The sequence below is a fragment of the Eupeodes corollae genome, chromosome 2, assembly GCF_945859685.1.
Source record: "Eupeodes corollae chromosome 2, idEupCoro1.1, whole genome shotgun sequence".
Classification (NCBI taxonomy): Eukaryota; Metazoa; Arthropoda; class Insecta; order Diptera; family Syrphidae; genus Eupeodes; species Eupeodes corollae.
The window spans coordinates 114,583,215-114,604,790 of record NC_079148.1 but is presented as its reverse complement, the minus strand read 5'-3'; the positions used below and the strand labels follow the sequence as shown (position 1 = coordinate 114,604,790).

Genomic DNA, 21,576 nt, shown 5'->3' with positions numbered 1-21,576 from the left:
TGTAAGTCCAAAGAATCAGCGATTTGCAAGAGTTATTCTTCGTTTGATTTCAGCGCTGGTGTCGTTGTCTGCATTAATAGTGGTGCTTAGGTAGACAAAGTCCTTAACTACCTCAAAGTTATAGCTGTCCATGGTGACGTTTTGTCCAAGACGTCGTCGTTCAGTGTCCTTTTCTGATGACAGCATATACTTGGTCTTGTCCTCATTGACCACTAAACCCAACTTCTTCGCTTCCGTCGCAATGTTCAATGTTTGACATCAAATGCATCGGTAAGATCTTTTCCGACCTTGATAGAGCAGCGTGCATTCTCCATCGTCATTCTGCACAAACGGATAAGTTTGACAGGGATGCCAAAACTAGACATTGCTCGGTAGAGCTCTTCCCTATAGATGCTGTCATACGCGGCTTTAAAATCGATAAAGAGATGGTGGGTATCGATTTGAAGCTCCTGGGTTTTTTCCAAGATCTGCCGTAGTGTGAATATTTGGTCGATAGTGGACTTCCCTGGTCTGAAGCCACACTGATAAGGACCAATCAGGTTGTTGACGAATGGCTTCAGACGTTCACATAATACGGCAGAGAGGATCTTATACGCAATTTTAAGGAGACTGATGCCTCTGTAGTTGGCGCAGTTTAGAGGGTCTCCTTTCTTATGTATCGGGCACACTATGCTGAGATTCCACTCATCAGGCATGCTTTCTTCCGACCAAATTTTGCAGATGAGTTGGTGCATGCTCCGTACCAAGTCATCGCCTGCTGCTTTGAATAATTCGGCAGCAATGACGTCAGCTCCAGCAGCTTTGTTTGACTTAAGTTTAGATATAGCTGTCTTCACTTCGTCAAGGTCGGGCAGGCGGAATTGTTGATCTGCTTCGCCGAGGTTGAGTGGTTCTATCTCCCTTACAGCGGAATTCGGTTCGTTATCGCCGTTATATAATTTGGAGAAGTGATCTTTCCATATTCTAAGCGTTGACTGCGGTTCTACTACGGTGTTCCCCTGATCGTCTTTACAGGCTTCGGTTCGTGGCTGGTACCCTTGGGAGGTTTTTTTTACCTTTTGGTAAAATTTACGAAGCTCATTCCTGTTGTGACATCCCTCTATCTCCTCGAACGCGCGCTTCTCATGCTCTCTTTTTTTCCTTCTGAGAAGCCGGCGTTCCCCTCTCCTCTTAGGCTCGTCAATGTTGGCCTCTCGGAATGTTCGGATATCCTGGATACTGGAGAAGTGTCGTGCGTCAATTACAATGTGGTCAATCTGGTTGACGGTTGATTGATCAGGAGATTTCCATGTCCCCTTGTGGATATTAAGATGCGTGAACTGCGTACTAGCTACCAGAACGTCTCGCCCCGCAGCGAAATCGACCAGCCTGAATCCGTTGTCGGAGGTGGTGTCATGCAGGCTGTATCTCCCGATTATGCTATCAAAGATGTCTTCTCTTCCTAGCTTGGCATTAAAATCTCCTAAGACAGTTCTAATGTCATAGCCAGGGCACTGCTCATATGTCTTGTCCAAGAGCTCGAAGAATATGTCTTTGGTGCCTTCATCTTTCTCCTCTGTTGGGGCATGTGCGCATATTAGGCTTATGTTTGCGAATTTAGCCTTGATGCGGATTGTCGTGATGCGCTCGCTCACACTGTTGAAACTCAAGACTTTTTGCCTGAGCCTAGTTCCAACAACAAATCCACACCCAAATAGACGCTGTCTTTGTTCTCGGTAGCAGTCGCCGTAGTAGATATCACAGTCTTTTAGTTTGCGTTTGCCCGGTCCATCCCATCGCACTTCTTGGATTGCTGTAATATCTGCCTTGCAGCAGTTTAGGGCTTCCGCTAATTGTTCGGCTGCACGTGGTCTGTTAAGGGACCTAACATTCCACGTACATATTCGAAGTTCGTTGTCCTTATTTCGTTTGCGTGGGTTGTCAACAGTAAATCCGTCCGTATCCGAGGCTTGTTGGTGATTCGCAACTAAATATATTTTTTACCCCGACGGCACAACCCCCAAACTGGAAGGCCAGATCCTAAGTATAACTCCAAGGATGGGGAGTCGGATAAAACCGCTCCTTATAGACCTGGGCTCCGAATATGTCGAAGAAGCCCTATAAGGTGTTCACTAAGTAGTTCAACCTTACCGGAACTGTAGACGACACCGTTGATTCCATCTCGGGAATACCTCCGCTGCCGTCTGGATAAGGAGAGGTGCCTTAGTGGAAACACCTCTCCCCCCTCTCTAGTTTACTGCCCCCAACAACTTTCCACTGGGGTTGGAACCAAATCTCCAGTTGAGGTACTAGGCACCCGATGTTCACCACAGGGAGGTGAGAGTAGGAGTTGATAGACAGAGGTTGGTTTTAAGAAAAACCTGTGGACGCTTGTGTCCTCTTAAATGCACATGTCTACCATTTGAACTTCAAAAGTATACTATTCAAAAATAAATCTCTCATTGGAAAACCTCTTTTTAAATAAACCAATTTTAGGAACAACATTTCCTCCAAAATATCACTGACCAAATGATTCAACTAAAGAAACACAACTTTTTCTTCCGACCGATTCATTTTGGTTATAAATTAAATGAAGAAATTATAGGAAGATGTCATTTTTTGATACTTTGTGACAAGTGCTGTTCAATGCTTCCAAATTAAAAAATGTTTAATAAGACTATTAAAAATGTTGGTGTGTAGTTAAAAATGAACATGTTTTAATTTTGTTACCTGTATATTTTATTAATGGTCAATAAGACATCTTATAATTTGTCAGTCAATCAATTCAAATTTGTCAGCCAATCAATTAAACAGGATGCATTTAAACGGGGCCTACTGTATTTCAATGATTAGTTTCTTTACAAAATTTTTTTTTATGAAAATTAATAATTGATTAATAAAAATAAGTTTTGCCGTTATTTTTTTTACTTAAACTTATACCCTTAAGTTACTCTATTAAATTTAAAGAAAGTCTACTTATCATCATTGGGATGTAGCTGAGTACTATCATCTTGTTGCAATACTTAATTTCTTCAATTGACAATCTGACTCAAGCTTAGTTACCTTTACTAGTTTTTAAATTAGCAACAAATGGGTTAAACACTTTTTTAATAATATAGTGAAAGCAATTCTTTTGAAGTTTAAAATAGAAACTAGAGAGTTTTCAACTTGAATTAATTCAAAAATTAAGAGAAGAAATATATTACAAACAGTTGAAACTAAATCATAAACCTAATGAAAGTTACCATTTATTAAAAAATGTTTGAATTTATTTGTAATTGTATTCAATTACATATTTTGTGTGCATTATTCAAATTAGTTACATGAGAAAATTAAATTATTTTATATCCCTCCGAATACAAGGCAGACATTGTGGCAATGAATAATGTTGCCAACAAAATTTGGTACCAATTTATTTGTGACAACGAAAATTGCTTCATTATTGCATCTCTTTTTCTTACCAAGCAACAAAGTACAAAATAATTGCATTTAAATTTCGCAAATCCAACAATTCTATAAATAAACAATAAAAAGAAAAAAGGCAATTAGTTTGATGGATGGGTATGCATTTCTGGGTACGGCAAGATATGCATCACTAGTTTTGAAAATTTGTTTCTCATCTTCAAATACAATCTCAAAGTTTTGCTTCGTGGTATAGGATATAGAATAATACACAAAACAATAAGGTTGTCTTGGTATTTATAACATTTTCATACAAACATACAAACATACATACATATATAGATGATGATTATTGATTACAATTTAAAAACTATTGTTTTATATTTTCATTCATTTTATTTTAAATTTTTTGTTCTGATTTTATTTTTTGTTTCTTTTTTTTTCTTTTTATTTTGATATTATTTAGAAAACGTCTTGGTTGGACGTCAATTTTCGATATTTTCAAGGGCAACAAAGTAGCCACTGATAGAGCTATTGAACAAAAGCCTGAACCAGTTAAAGTGCCTGCACCAAAGAAACCAGAGCCAGCAAAACCGGCACCAGCACCAGTTGTGCAACCAGAAGCAAAACCAACGCCACCACCAAAGCCTGCAGCTAAGCCAGAAACACCAAAACCAAAAGCTGTAACACCAACTCCTCCACCAACGCGTACCACACCCGAACCTACACAAAATGCACCACCAAAGATCTCACCTGCCGAAAGTATGGATAGGAAAATTTTCGGAGCACCCAAGCATCTTGAAAATGGAGACAGCACACCCAAAGCAAATATCAAAGACGCCACAAGTTCGTTCCTTGCCGGAGAAGGCCAGGCTCCTCCAACATTCACACAGACTAAAACTATGACTTTAAGGTAAAAAAAGAGCTTACAGCTAAGAATAATAAGGCTTGCTTGAGTTTAAATAAATGATGCCCATATAGAGCTAGAAACCCGCTATAGTTGCTTAAGTTTGGATAAATTTTAAATATAAAGTGAAAAATTGTGGCGGGACACTGCAGACAAAATTCGCAAGATACCAAGACCAAAGGTGTCGAAGTAAATTTTAAAAGAATGGCTCACAATTTCTTTAGAATTTGGTCAGTTTATTTTTCAACGTACTTTTGAAATTTTTAAAGAAATTGGTAGTGAAAGGAATAACTCAAATATTTCAAAATCCAAACGTCGAAAACGCTTTTGTTGCTTTTTTCTAATGTGTGTTTTAAGTTCTTAGTTTTCAATCTTTATTTGTTTTATTTTCTTGGCAAGGAAGCACAAGCAATAGATTAGCGTGCTTCATTGCCTTCATCTGAAAAGCTTGCCAAAGAATGTGTAGCTACTTTTTTATTAGCCTTCCAACTTTCGCTGCGATCTTAGTTTTATTTTTACAAAATGCAACGAGGTTATACGGTATTGTGTCTATACTTATGCGTAGGCTCGGTTGTACAAGCATGTTTCACATTAAAACTATCTATACACGAGTTTTATGGGCAACATACGGTTGGGGTTCAATAAACCACGGCACCGGCACCACGGCAACGAAAACGCTCAAAACCACTTCTAAATTTAAAACATCACACAGACGACAAAGTTTGATCTGCCTCCTTCCTTGGTGATATATGCATCACCATCAAGACGAAGAAGATGCAATGTAGTCAACAACCCAGAGGTGCATCATATAACACTAAAATTCAAAATCTTTGCCACATCACGCTTCAAGACATTTTATTTTAATTAAATTCTGGTTCTTTGAATTTTGAGGGACAAAAATAATTTCCATTTTCATTTTTGGCCTCGTCAAATGTCAGTTTATTTTTACAAGAAATCTTCTACTCTTAAGGCATGTCTACATGTTCTATACTTTTTCGCCCTTCGCGAGTTGTAGTTTTTTGAATTCATAGGAAGAGGTAATTAATCTTTTCTATTGTGACTTAATCTAAAAATATATCACTTTTGTGCATATACGTTTTAATAATTAATTTAGGAGTATTTTAAATAAAAGAGACAGTTTTTAAACAACAAAGTAAAATGTTGTTTTGACTTTTTGAAATCGGACCTATGAAAAAAAAATACAGATTTGTTAGCTGTCAGCTGTCATTTTTCCCCTTTAAGAACGGATTCTACATATGAACGCAGTACGCATCATTTAAGTCTTCCCATCAAGTTCAATTATTTTTATAAGGAATTGTGTTTTCTGAAACACGAGGACAATATCGCATAATTACAAAAATAAACTTTATATTTAAATAATAATATTGATGCTTATGTATGATGTACATATATGGAGATATCAGACTGAAATGGTTTTTGGTAAAATTTTAGTTCAAATAATACACCTGTCTAAATTTGAGTTTTGTAGTTTCATATTTAGAGGTAGCTCATCGCAATTGTCAACAAACTATTTCAAAGATTTTGCTTTTTATTAATTTAATAACTTTAGAATTAGCTTAAGTTTAATCATGATTTCTTAAAGGAATTTGAATGGCCTTTTAAAAAAGTCTGAATATATATCATAGACAGCTTAAATGTTAAATCAGAAATAAATATTAACGCTTTTAATTTTAAAATCGCATTAATGGTAAATTAGTAGTTTATGTAATAAATGTTTACTTTTTCTTTTTCATCATGTTTTAACATTGACAGTTTGATAAAGGTAAAGGACTTTTAGCAGTAAAAGGACGTCATTGTCATATTTTTAATAACAATTACTTTAGAAAACATATAACTTAACTTCAATATGTTTTTAAATAATTCTAGGAATGATAAGATCTTAAGTTAAAATAAAATTTAATGTTGAGGATTATGTAAATAAAAACAAATTTGCTCTGTTTTTCAATGTTGTCAATACTATCAGCATCGCCTTATAACAGAAATTTCTTATAACAGTTAAGGGAAAGTTTTGGGTAAAAAAGTGTACAATTTAAACTCTACACATGTGTGTACAATATTAAGATTTTTTTGTCAGTATTTTGTTGAAAATCGTTTGTTTTTAATAATTGCTGCACATCTGCGTGGCATAGAGTTCACAAGGGCCTGACAACGTTCAACTGGAATTTGGTTCCATGTTTCCTCGACTGCGTCCCACAACTGCCTTGAATTCAAGGGTCTTCGTCGAGAAACACCCTTTTTCACATCTGCCCATAAATTTTCTATGGGATTGAGGTCAGGCGACTGAGCTGGCCAGTCCATGACCTCAACCCCATTGACACGAAACCATTCCTTGGCGGAGTTACTGGTGTGTTTCGGGTCGTTGTCTTGTTGAAACACCCATTTAATCGGCATATTCCAACTCACATAAGGCAGCATCTAATGTCCATTGGATCCACATAAACGCGCTGGTCCATCATTCCAATGATTTGATGTATGGGGCCAACACCAGCATATGAGAAACTGCCCCATGCCATCACTTTAGCACCTCTAGCTTTACCGTTTTAATGGTGTACCGAGGCTTAAACTCGAAATTTTCTGGACGTCGGACGTATTGCCTAGAGCCAGTTCCACCGAATAAAACAATTTTGGTTTCGTCAGTCCACAAAATGTTTCGACATTTCTCTGCAGGCCAATTAGCATGGCTTCTTGCAAATTTCAAACGAGCGGCTACATATTTTTTTGTAAGCATCGGTACAATCGCCTTCTTATTGTTATTCTACTTACTGCCAGTCCTAGATCTTCCTGGATCATCTTAGAGGACGCAAAAGGATCCTTTCGGCTGTAGCGAACAATACGACGATCATCATTTTCTCTTGTTTCCGTCCCCGGGTATCGACTTTTTTTCATATTTTACAGCATTGGCGATCATTTGGTCAGAGCACCCCAACATCAATTTTATATCCTTATTCATACGTTTTTCCTTCAATTTGCAACTTTTTTATGATTTCCCGTTTTTCGTCGGTGCAGTGCTTTCCTCAGACCACTAAACAACCAAATTTGTTTAGATATTCGATATTCCAACTATTTAATATTCCTATTTTAATTTAGTTACTTACTGTTTATTTTTTTTAAGTTTTTGATTTTTTTTTTGTACGTACAATATAACTCAGACTCCTATTATTTTGAATAGCCTGATTGAGAGTAAAGATCATTTGATCTCTGGTTACAAATTGCATGATCAGAAATTAAGGCAACAAATACTACAATGTCACAAAGGTAGTACACATTTCTGGTCATTTGTAAAAAACGTACGGATTACCACGTCGACACTACAGGAAAGTGTCATGAGTCCTCCTGTTCTTGAGAGCGTAAATAATTCTTTGGGACGAATCTTCTTTCGCACTCGTGCAGTTGCAAGACCTTGACATACACAAATCCGCTGGCCCGGATAGCATTCCCCCTATTGTTCTAAAGAGGTGTTCTTAATCGCTGGAAAAACCACTGCGTAAGCTTTTCCATCTGTCATACTCTACAGGTCTCTTTTCGAGCGGATGGAAAATAACATTTGTCCAGCTTGTCCCTAAAAAAGGCGAATCCCCCTCGCTATCTAACTATCGTCCAATTGAACTTACGTCCCTTATTTCCAAGGTCACGAAAACGCTGATAAATTTTCAGCTTAAGAAATATCTTGAAGAAGAGAAACTGCTTAATGACGGGCAGTATGGCGATCTCATTGTTTATCTCACCGAACACTGAAACAAATCTTTACATCGTTTTGGAGAAAGTAAGATTATTGCACTTAATATTTCAAAAGCATTTGATAGCTCACTAATCGAAAATAGATGCTTTTGGTATTGATGCATCTCTTCTTCTTTAGATAAGAAATTACCTTTCTAAACGTTCAATACAAGTTGTATTGGATGGTTCCAAGTCTGAAATTCTAAAATAAATGCTGGTGTTCCCCAGGGCTCCGTTTTGTGTCCGACTCTATTCCTTATATTTATAAATGATCTTATGTCTGCCACTTCTAATTCATTAAACTGTTTCGCCGGTGACTCGTTTTTAGATTCACATCCTTGTCCTTCGGGTGTGGAACTTAAACGATAGCGTACGATAAGCTCATAAAATTCTGATCTTGACAGCATTGTACAATGGGGAATCAAAAACCTTGTAGAATTTAATGCTTCGAAAACCCATTGCTGTCTCCTGTCGTTGAAACATAACACACCCCAATGCCACTTGCATCCAAGAAACTAATCCAATGTCAGTACTTGGTATGTGTATCACAGATCACCTTTTATGAAATGATCATATATTTGATATTGCCAAAAATGCTGCCAGGTGCTTAGGATTTCTCCGACGGTTCAAGAAATTTGTCACCCCTTCTGATCTGGCTGTAATTTACAAAGCTTGAATATAATTCACATTCAGGTGCAGGTGCCCTTAAAACAAGTTAAAATCTCTTGGATAGAATACAAAAAAGGGCTTTAAAATCGAAAAATTTACATCGCTAGAACACCGCCGCAATGTTTCATGCCTTTTGTTGTTTTATCGATATTTTCACAAACAATGTTCTGTCGAAATACCCAGTTGAATTCCACCCCTTAAACGATTCAGCCGTAATAATCGCACTTCCAGGAATGCTAATCAGTTTACCCTTGAGCTTAATTTCGGGCGTACTGTCAAGTAAAGAGATTCTTTCTTAAATCGCACATCGAGAATGTGAAATGCTAAAGCCAATTCTGTTTTTCCCTCCCATTTGGATGTTCAGAACTTTAAGACCAATGTGCACCCGTATCTCCTTTTAAATCCTTGTTTCAACATTTAAGCATTCGGGGAAAATGTTTATTTATTTTGGGCACTGCGATATTTTGAATTAATTTGTTCGCCTAAACGCAAACATTGAACGAAACAAATTTTAGATCGCCCAAAAACTCTGAACGTCAAGAAAGCGTAGGTTTTGTGTCCTATTTTAGGCTTTAACACTTTTATATGGCTTTGTTCAAAAAGACCTAACTTCTAACCCAAAATTGTCATTTTTAACCTCTTTTCTTATATGAGTAGATATATGAGCTCTACAAATTTGCATATTTTCCCTAAATATTTCTTTTTAACTTCAGGCTTATATTAGCATGAATAAAAATCATAGACCAAGCTCCACTTATGCCATATGACTTATAACTGAAACATAAACACGCTTCAGCTTCACCTGAAGTTTACGAGTTTAGCCGTAGGAATTCAATGCATGCTATCACAATGAAGCTTTGACCTCACGTTTCGTTTGTCAATCGTAAGAAAAAAAACGTAATGTTACGTATTGTGACTCTAACCGGAAGCTCTAGTTCAAATTTGTTGAACATTAGCTTTGTCTGACAGCCCAACAGCTGTAAAAAAAAGTCAACAAACAAAATACATTTGCTTTTGGAGGGTTTCTCATTGGTCATTATACGCTGTGTACGCTACTTCCCCTATAAATATAATTTTTTCGATTTCGAAATTCATATGTTTTACTGCACGAAAAATCAAACCAAACTTTTGAGAACAAATCACTGCTGCTAATGACAGAAGTGCCATTTAAGAAATGTCATATTAGAAATGTCATTCAAAGCAACGTTGAAGGAATCCCATCGTAACGCAGACAAACCGGAAGCTAAAGCGTATTTGTGTTTCAGCCATAAAGTTTTTCCATAAAACCAGGCTGCTATCTAAAGTCTAGTTCTCATGTTTGAACGTTTGGGTGGTTCATCTTTTAAGATAACTTCAGTTTTCGTTACTAAGTTGTGGTCTCCTGATATTTTGGTTTGTTGGCTTTTTTCGGTTATATTTTATTAATTTTAACTTCATCACACTTCCTTCTTGTATCAATGCAATATTAACATAAACTTAAATTCAGCTTTTACAGTCGAACTCATATTTCTTGCCCTCAGAAATTTGGCCTGTTAAAATTAAAAATTATGATATATGTATTAAACAAAACTTATTCCTACAATTATATTGAATTGCAATAATATATTATTTATTAATACAAGGCATAGGTATGTACAAACATAATACAAGCCTGAGAAAATGTACAACAATTTTCGTGTACAAACGAAATTTGTTTACAGCTTAATATTGCCAATAAAATGTTGTTTCATTAAAAAACAAGTACCAGAAATTTATCGTTAATAAACCAATTAAAGGTGATTATAAAAGTTAAATTACCCAATTTAAATTGGACATTCAATAATTTCAACTATCATCGCCCATCGGGAAACATTGCGCTTTTAAAACCCCAAAGTAAAAAAATCTATTATAATATGTTTTTGTAGCCATATATCTTACAAGAAGAGCCGGTGGTCTTTTAAGTATTTGAAAGATATTTTGGAATTTAGCCAAAATAATTTTAAAGATTCGAACTTAATTTAGACAGAGCGGTACCTACTGCTGCGGGTGCTGGGCAAACATCAACGGGAGATCCGCCCAGCCAACTAGCGCAGCACTAGCGTCAAGCCACTTGTTTGTATATTTCTTTTGGCTTCTGATCAATTTTATATGAATTCGTTTTTAATAAGTTTTTTTTTTCCGTTGTGAATTTAATGTTCAGACCAAAATGCAGTAAATTTGCAGTTGACAAGGACTGCTTTCGAAAGTTAGCACCAAGGAAATAAAAATAATTATCACCGCCGAAATTTAATGCGCTATTAGCTTGTGACTGTGCGGGAGAGCAGCACAGCGCAGCGTAGAAAATTACTAGATCCAAATATAAACTCAACGGGGATCTGAATTTGATCAGTGTACTGGGGTGGTAAATATTATTTAAAAATATGTATAGGTGTTTTTGAAAAAAAAAAATTATATATTTACATAACCACACGACGAACGACGCAAGGCAGCACCGCGCTATTCCGCCGTCCGACGACACGTTCGAGGAAAGTTTTCATATTTTCAAAATTTCATAAATTTTGAAGAAAAATCACTCGAAATCTGTCGAAATGTACACATTTTGCTGACGTAAATAGTACCTTCGAGTGTATCACGATCATGCGTACGTTATTTTTATATCGTTCAATATTATGATTATTTTCTTATGTTTTCTTTAGACATAATGTCGCTTGAAATAAACATTAATCAAAATCATCAATACATAATAAATCTTCAAGAAAAAAAAACTATAAGTTAGTTTTCTAATGTTCAGGTTCAATGCCAAATTTTGAAGAAGAAATATTTTTGACATTGAACGCTAGTAAGGTTCACAACTACGATAAATTATAAAAATAGATAAGCTTTCTGGGGGGCCAATCTATTCGTTTTTTTTTTCTACTTCATTTTCATTTTCGTTTTCAAAAACAAAAACATATGATCTTAAACAGAAAAACAAAAATCAAAAGCGGACAGATTTTGAAATTAAAATGCTTATTTTGTTGCCAAATTTTATGATGTTTTGGCAACACGACAATAAAGTTTTGGCTTCTATTTCAAAGTAATTATCAAATAAGCTAGAAAATTATTATCATCAAAAGATAATATTTTCATTAAATACTAAATTCTTCTAAAAATTTCTGTTTCATTTTAAATAAATAAAATTAATATTTAACATTTCTCAAATACCACAGGTAATATATTTTACATATAGATACATATATTTTTCCACTCAGACTTTTTTTGCGGGTTTTGATTTGAAAACGGATAAATAATGATTATAATGAAAACTTAGAAATGTACAAAGAAACTTAGAATTTAATTAAGAAACTTGAACAATTTTGCATTAAATTCATTTTTTTTTAAATTTATTCTTTAAAATAGACAAAAATTCATAAAACAAGTCTAATTAACCATAATTTACAACTAACTTAATAGTCCCATACGTAGACTCCAAGTTCAACTATAATACTCTACGCGAATACCTTTCGGCATTAAAAAACTATCATCATTCAATACCCTTTGACTTTCCTTGTAGAACAAGATCATCGAAGTTCAAACTTCAAGCTGTCTACTACTTAAAACTATCTCTATTTCAATATAAAAGTTCTTATAGAAAGCTAGCTATGACTACAAAATTATTTTTTATTAATTTAAAACCAACTCTTTTTTGGAGTCAACAGGTAAAGAAGCAGAAGTGAAGAATTGGATCAAAAATAACGAATTAAAGTTTTTGTCAATATTACTTAAAGATTTAAAGTAGTAAATTAGGCTGAGATGAAAAACAAATTTAAAAAAGAGGCTGGAATGCAACCCACAATGATAACTTCCCATCCCGACTGTCGATTTGTCTTGCTTAAAAGTTTGTGGTCTTCGATTTTTAAAATAGTTGTCAGCCGTTCGGATTCGGCCTAAAATTGTAGGTCCCTTCCATTCCTGACAACAGTACTCGCACACAGGAATGGTTGCGAGTTGTAAGTCACTAGGCCCTGGTTCACAACGGACTGTTGCGCCACCCAATTTATTTATTTATTTATTTATTTGTCATTTGAATTATTCTTAAAAATTACAAACAATATTTAGAATATGATAAAATAGTTTGATTTCAAAATCTTAGTTTGTTAACGAGATTTTTAGTCGAAAACCAATTTTAGTATAGAATTTCTTAAAAGTTTTTATTTCTTACATATGTATATAAACAAATACATATTGGATGGATTTATCTAATTTGAAGTCAATAACTTTATTTTTCACCAGATCAATTTTTACCAAGTTCTCGAACTATTTTTTGTAGATTTTATTTTTTTATGAAAAAACCGACTGTTGGATTTTTATAAAAACAATTAGTGAATGTTGAAAACAATATTTTTAATCAGATAAAATTAGTTTGCTAATATTTTTAATTTTTGAAAAGATATTTGAGTCGAAAATAAATGTTTACCTAGTTTAAGTATTGTTTTTTATACCTAGGTTTTTATTTTTTATAAAATACACTGTCAATTTGATTTTTCTCAGTTGTCAAAAACGTTTTCTTTGTTGCACCAAATTATTTTTTTATCGTAAAATATTCGAGGTGACAAATATTTGTTTTATTTATATAAAAAATATTATTAGGAATTTTTTCGAAAAATATACTAGTTTGGTATTACGTTACAATCCACAACTTTAAATAAAGTAAGATATTTTGGAAGTCAATGTGTCCACTGGTTCTTGAGCCTTGGACGATAAAAAAAACTTCGGGAACGTACGGACGTACAAAAGTATGTACACACTCACGCACAGGCATCTCTCTAAAAATCTTTCATTTCGATTCTAGGGACCTTGAAACGTCGAAAAATCTTCAGGTCGGCAGATCTAACCGATTACAACAACATCCTTTGGGAAGTTCAAGAGATGCAAAAAAGCCTGGAAAATACGAACATATAATTATAAATTAATAGCTTATATTTTAGGGATGTGTTTATTTTTTGATTAGGTCTAAGAAAATAGGAAATCTATAAAAAATTTCTGAAGATATGAGTACTATTTAGGAATTTAGGGCGTAGAGAATGACATTGTATACATTTTCAATCGGGATAGGAGTCACATTCTGAAAGGAAAGAAGATTTTTACCCTAACAATTTTGTACTTTTAAAATCTTTATCTTTTAAAAATGAGGTATTTTGAAATATTTGTATTTTCAGTCAATATGTTGTAAGGTGTTGAAAATATGTGAAAATGACCAGTATTTCAATAAGTTTTCAAAAAGGCAACAATTTCATAGCAATTGCTTGTGGCTTATATCCATAAAATTAGACTAGCTGGAAACACCACAGTCGAATTTCCAAATCTTAATTATAGGGTGATTTAGGGCTCTAATTTAGTGCTCTAATCAAAAATTCCTTCTCCCTCAAACTTGTGGCGTGCCCAGCTTGACGTCAAGCTGGAAACACCAAACCTTTAAATTCATAATTTCAAAAAACTGATGATGAGAGAATTTAGGGCTCTTTTTGGGCTCCTAAGTTAGTGAAAGGCAATATTATATATCAAGTCTTAACCCCCTAATCACGTCGCAAAGTTGAAAATTTTTGGAGACTTTCTAAATTTTACTAATCAAATTTGAATGTACGCATATTGTGATAGGAATTGTGTGCACAATTTACGCATATCTCAATATGCTGGGAACGCCACAAGTTTGAGGGGGAAGGGAAGCCTAATACGCAGTTGAAATGAAACGAATTTTTTCGGCGATCTCCAAGTGCAGAGCAAAATGAAAACGAAAATCACAGCGGAAAAATATTTGTGGAGAGTTCTGTCAGCTGTCAAGAACAATTGCTGCAGTAAACAAAAGTGAAACATTTTGTTCTAGTTCAAATCGAATCTATTAAATTATTAAAATTAATTTTCAAAATAATAATGAAGACCAAGACGATTTAATGTTAACAACAATAATCACCTCTGCATCTGTGTTTTTATCGATGATAACGAAAAGAAATAAAAAACTTCCATCTACCTATGTTAGCCCATATCTGTAGAACAGGCAGACAAAAAGGTCGTTTTGCTACAGATGTGTTTATAATTTTTGCAAATAACTTTAAAAGAAGAATTATTTTTCTGAAGCCTATGCTCCTACTTCCAAATAGCAAATAGCATCTTTTTTTCCTCCGAAGAGAAATCAATTTTTTTTTTTTTGGTTTATTTTTTTGGAAGTTAAAGTTCACTGCTCGTCTTCACTTCTTGCACATCAACAATACATTCTTCAACATCCTGAGTTTCCGACTCAGAAATTTATTGTTGCAACACATCAGAAAAATCCATTTTCATTAAATTTTTAATCAAAACTATATTAAAATCAAAACACCGAAAGTCACAATCACGAGTAAACAATTTTTTTTTTCAATAAAAAAATTAAACGTCAAAATTTCGCAAGCAATTAATATGCCGGGCAATTAAATTGAGAACGAAAAGAGTGGAGAATTGTACTAAAAAATCTTGTACAGCTATCCACTAAAATGACACATTTCGTGGTTCAGCAGCGTACTGAAATCGAAAAGCATACCGCAATCTTTCGTTTATGATTTCGTCACGTCATTTTTGTATGGCAAATTTCGTTTCGCATCAGCAGCGTACTAGGTTTTACGACTTAAAATTGGGGATATGGGCTTAAAAAAACCAAAAAAAATTGGAGTTCCGCGAGCTAAGGAGCCCAAAAATAGCATTAAATGATCCCATCATTAGTTTTTTTTAAATTTTTGTTGATTTAGAAAGTCTCCAAAAATTTCAACTGTACGACTCAATTTAGGGGTTAAGGGGTGGAAATACTAATTTGGAGTTTCTCAAACTTAGGAGCCCAAAAAGATCCTTAATTCCCTCATCATCAGTTTTTTGAAATTATTAACCCAAAGGTGTGGTGTTTCCAGCTTAACGTCAAGCTGGGAACACCACAAGTTTGAGGGAGAAGGGATTTTTGAACCAAGTCGGGATTAGAGCACTAAATTAGCACAAAAAGAGCCCTAAATCACCCCATAATAAAGATTTCGAAATTCGATTGTGGTGTTTCCAGCTTTACGGACCTGAAAAAACAAATTGTTTTATTAAAATAAGTTAGTCCATCAAAGTGGATCTCCAACTCAATTCAGGTTTTAAGAATTCAAAATCACAAATGCCATTTCCTGAATTTTAAATGCTTAAATGTATTTAAAAACGAAATATGAGTATTCAGAACAGAGGAGAATTTGTTCTGAGCATGTCCAGCATGCTCTGAAATTTCCGAGTTCCTCTAGTATTTGAGATCCTATATTGTAAAAATATAAATCAACTGTTTTTCATTTTTAATGCTATAAAAACATCGAGTTTAGCTTCAGCTGGGTGTATCAGCTTTTCAATGTATGCGTGTGGTTTTTCTGTGCCCCAAAGGGGACAATTTTACTTGTTTACATACCCGCCAAGATCAAAATGAATCGGAATCTTCTCCAAGCGTTGTTTCAGCGTTTACAAGCATATTCCTTAAGAGAAAAGATAAAACTAATTATCTGTCAAATCAGACATGAGCTACGATGTTACCATTCACGAAATAAGCACTAGTTGAATAAAAACGTTAAATAGCGGACCCTATACTTAACAATTTCCTTAAAAAAAGTGGGATAAACAAATTTAAAGGACTTATTCTAAATTCAAAAATAAACACTAAATTCCAAATATCGCCCCTATTCCCAAAGATTGAAGTTCGGAAATTGTTTTGCTCTAATCTAATTGAAATTTTAAGACTTTCTACAAGCCACAACTATTTCTTTATATTGAATATGAACCCTCATGGATTAAAATGTTAGCCCTTGTCAATTAGTTGGATAACTCGCTTTTTTCAATATTAATTAGGAGAATTCAAAGAAGTAATTTCCTCACATCGAACATTATTGTAATTACAATATTACTTGCGACCCAATGGGGCGTATTTTGTTTAACTATTGGGATTTTCTTTTAATTTGTGGATATGTCCCACGACAACATACCATAGAATCAAGTCGATTTATTTATTTTGCCAAGTCAACAATAAACAAAAATACTTTTGTATACAAGGACTGTAGAGGAGGGGCAGAATAGAAGGTGTGATAGGGGTTTGAGTAATTTATCATAGAAGCAATCAGCAACTATTATATACATGCTATGTAAACCTACCTACCTACCTTACCTCCATCTACTTTTTGCTTTTAGCTATAGAATGCCTGGCAGCCTACAAAATCCTTGCAAAAGCTTTCAAGGTCAATTGCAAGTGAAACAAACAAAAAACAACCCACCCACAATATTAATCTCGTATGGCGGTATAGGTTTTGTGTTTTTGTTACGCAATTCAAACTACTGACGAGCTAAGCTGAGTGAAAAGATACACAGTATGGCAGTGGCGGCGGCGTTCGGCGGGCGGCCGGCGGCCGGCAACTGTGCATATAAAAAGTTATGTAATCGAACAGAACTTTTGAGAAGTCACAGTTCAGAACTCAGCTGGGGTGAGATAAGGAAAAAACAAAAACAAAAATACGACACAAACACTAAACTTCCCACAACTGAATTTGCCACCAGCCACCATCAACATCACATCAGTATGAGATTATTTAATGGCGAAAATATGTTTTTATTTTCCGTTGGCACAAGGCCCAGAAATTAACGGTGTAGGAATAGGAATTCTTATTATTTCTGGCACTTTAGAAGACCTGAGACAGAGAGATCTGTGAAATGAGTTAAAACGGCAGATTTTGTTGTTTTCTTTTAATTTTTTGTTTTTCATTTCAAAGGAAGCGCAAATACTTGAGTATTGTTGTCGTTGTTTTATTTGCGAAAGAAAAAAAAAGATGCGACGACTTTAACTCAAGACGTTATACTATACCCGGACATCAGAATATCTAAATAATAATACAAAATATATCTAGGTGCTTATTTTATCTTTGATGCTTTCTACACAAACAATTTAAGAAAGTGGTTGCTGTTTAGATTCTTTTTTTTGACATTTGAGTTCTGTAGTTCTGTTAGACAGGAAATAGTTTTCGCTTGTCATTGAGTTTTGAATTTTTTCGTCTTGGCTTATTATTGTTATGCAATTTGAGATGGTTTCTATTTATTTTTGCGAATAAAAAAGTCCCCCCATTGTGGCTGCTGGAAGAACTACATAGCTGCAATATAAATAAATAAAAGATTTTTTTAAGGAACCAAATGTTCTAGAAAAAATGTGGAAGATGTTTTTTTTCGGAGAACATTCCACGAAATACATATGAATGAATATAAGAAATATTGAGAATTCTAAATAAGCAAATGTCATGCTGAGGCCGCTAAGAATGTTTTTATGTACACATAATCGAAAACAAAGATTGATGAGAACCAACTGGTATTATGATCCTTATGAAATGCTTGCCTGTACTTTACGTACATATGTTTAAAAATGTGTTTTAAACAAACAGATCGTTTTTGAATTTGAAGTCTTAAGCGGTCCCTAGACGCTCCAGACCATTCAATATTTTATGCAATAATTTAGTTGAAAGCTGATACTTGTGTCGCGTAGACGACATGCTGAGTTATGCTTTCTTTATGGATGCTGCTTTGCAACGTGAATGGTTCCTTCAATTTTTAAGAAACTGCATCGCGTAAAAATGACACTATCTCAACTGAACCACTTTTTTCATAATCCGTTTTTTGTTTAAATTCTTTTCTATAATTGGAGCGCAAAGAATTACATTTCTGTATTACTTGCAATTTATCAGCTTCGGGATCTCTTTCAATGTAATTTGAAATTTTCATATTGTCCACTTTTTACTTGAGACCCGTTGGAACTATTGGGCAAGTATTGTTTAAAATTCCCGTCCATCTGTCTTTCTGTCCTCACCCCACAGTCCAAACCATTCGGTCGATTGACTTCAAATTTGGAAATTAAGGTTTTGAGCCGATTTGCGTTGGAAACTTTTTTCTAACTAATTATTTGGGCAAAAATGAAAAAAAATCGAATCGAATGTCCTTGTTTTTGTTTTTGGTTTTTAAAAAATATCAAATTTTTCTTTGTGCAGTAAATATGAAAAGGGTTTTGATTTTCTTCAATAATGTTGCACAAGCTTGCAATATTATCCCTAGACGCTCATTAATATTGTGCCATAATATTAAGCGTCTAGTGATCGCTTTAGAATAAAGACAGGCACTTTAATATAACAATTTGAAAAACGTATCAAGGCAACTTTTCTTATGGACAGCTGTTGATGTTATCCTCTTTAATGTGCAATTACGGTACAGAATATTTAATTTCTAATTGATTCCACTGACAGAGCAGTGTACAAAAAAAGTGTTTCGTGTGTTTTTCAACCACGAAACTTTGATACAGTACAGATTTGATTAGATTTTTCTGAAAAAAATGAATTTCCTAGTATTTCAATTTTTAATGATACTAAAACTACCTCAAATTAAACAAAAGCAAATAAGGAATTAAATTTTATTTTTTCGTTAGTTTGTTCGACAAATATTTTAAACTAGTCGACAAAAACAATTCAAACCGAAGGTTTTCTGAATCCTATTTTAAATTTGCAATTCGAATCCAACTTTAAAATGACTCTATTACGTCCAGTTTTTTAAATATGACCTTTTAAATTTCGAGAAATAATAGGTCCGTTCGCGTACCTTCCTAAAACAGTCTAATTTTACGAAATTAAACCAAATCCTATTCGCGTACTCAAAATTTTCTTAGTTTTTCGTAAAGAGAGTACTCACGAGAGAGTAAAATATTTCCCCAACCAACGAATTTTTGCCCAAGAAATTTCTTTGGGCTAATTTTGAAAAGTGTCAAATTTGATAGAACTTCAAAAAAATTAATAAATTGTTCGCTTTTGCTGTCACTTATAAAATTAAAAATTCTTTCAAGTTTTAATTTAAGTTTTATCATAAAAAAAAAAAAACAATACAACAGCAAGATGTTGCTTGAAGTTCATGTTGTCTTCATTTAACCATTTACAAAAAAAAATTCTAAACACGAAATGAAACTATGATGTTTCAAAATTAATATTTTTTGACCGTAAAATTGAGAGAAAATTTGTTGTTTTCCCGTTCGCGAATTTTAGTGCAGAAAGCAAGCGAACGGACCTAATAATGAAGTAGTTTGTCTTTAAATAAAATTCAAAACAATATTCAGTTCTTTATTGCTACTGAAATGTCCTTCAAAAGACTCAACAAACAAAAACTGAACAAATTATTCTTAAGCCGTTTCTAAAAGTATTTTTTTTTATTTTAAAACCCAATCTTTTCTATTACAATAAGTTTTGAAGTAATAATGAAGAAAAGGTTGTTGTTTTGGATTCTAATTTAGCAAACACAAATTACATTTAAACAATATTAAAAAGATGAGATTCAGGTTTATCAAAACTTTCATTCAATAAACTTATACAAATTTCCTGATAGTTAGTAAGATAATACAATAATTTGAACTGTTGGTAGAAGATTAATGCTTGTTCCTTGCAATATGATAACACTATTTATTTGTATAAACAACTCAAGTCCCAAAAATAACTTTTTTGAAAAAAGACATACATACAGCTTTTCAGATTCACACCCCTCTTCTTCGGATGTGGAACTGCAACGACAAAATATGATAAGCTCATAAAATTCCGACCTAAACAGCATTGTACAATGGGGAATAAGAAACCGCGTGGAATTTAATGCTTCGAAAACGCAATGCTGTCTTGTATCGTTAAAGCGAAGTATACCCCCCTTGCCATTATCCATAAATGGCACTTGCATCGAGGAAACTGAACACTCGACATTCTCGGTATGTGTATCACCAACCACCTGTGGAACGATCACATACGCGATGTCGCCAAAAATGCCGCAAGATGTTTGGGTTTTCTAAATCGATGCAAGAAGTTTTTCTCCCCCTCTGATCTGGCTTTTATTTACAAGACTTATATACGTCCAAAGCTTGAGTATAACTCCCATATCTGGGCTGGTGCTCCTGCAACTTACTTAAGCCTATTGGCTAGTATTGAACGTAGAGCATTTAGACTGATTGGTGATATTACCATCATAATATCATTTACGTCACTTGAACATCGTCGAAATGTTTCTTGTCTCACCCTCTTTTACCGTTATTTTAATGGTTTATGCTCTAGAGAAATAGCCAGCTGCATTTCTCCCCTTAAACAGTTCAACCGTAATACTCGCGCTTCTAGGAATGCTCATCAATATACCCTCGAGCCCAACTTCGGTCGTACTGTCAAGTACAGAGATTCGTTCTTTGGCCGTACTATGCGAATGTGGAATGCCTTGCCACACTCTGTCTTTCCCAGCTATTGCAATATTCAGGAATTCAAAACCAATGTTCACCGACATCTCCTTTCAACCCCTCTCTCCCCTTCCTAGTACTCACACTGTGTCTACATAATAAGGGTAGTTATCCCTATGAGTGTGCGCTTATTATAAAAAAAGAAATACTTCAAAACATGATAGAAACACTTTAATGCGAGCTTCGACTTCAGGACAACTAAGTCCCTTATTAAAGCATTGTTTGGTTTGTGGGAATGGGACAGGAGAATACCTTAATTTTGCCCACCACTCTTAATGTTGACTTTTAGTCTTAATCTTTTCCATTGACTATAAAAACGTTTACCTTGGCTTTAAATAAGAGGCTAAGTGTGTAAGGCTATAATTGTATTATTTTTTTCTAACAACTAACACATGCACTTAAAGGTGGGTGTCCATTTGAGAGTAAACATGCTGAGAGTCGCTCTCAAGCTGCTCTCGAGAGCGATCTTGCAAGTGGACATAGTCTGGAGAGTAGCTCGCGGAGAGTTGACAAACTACTCTCGACATTCGATCTTTTTGAAAGTCACTCGCAAGTGGACACATGTGTTTACCACTATCCAAGATAAGCTCGCGGAATACACGAACAC

General features: G+C 34.4%; 1 protein-coding gene across 1 annotated transcript in view; it reads left to right on the top strand.

Moving 5' to 3' along the window:
• Positions 1 to 21,576, top strand: part of LOC129946424 (arginine kinase 1) — a 71,078-nt gene that overhangs the window by 11,975 nt on the left and 37,527 nt on the right. The window contains exon 3 of the mRNA XM_056056610.1: positions 3,848 to 4,294. Coding sequence (XP_055912585.1) covers positions 3,848 to 4,294 — 447 coding nt within the window. The remainder of the gene's footprint in view (positions 1 to 3,847; positions 4,295 to 21,576) is intronic.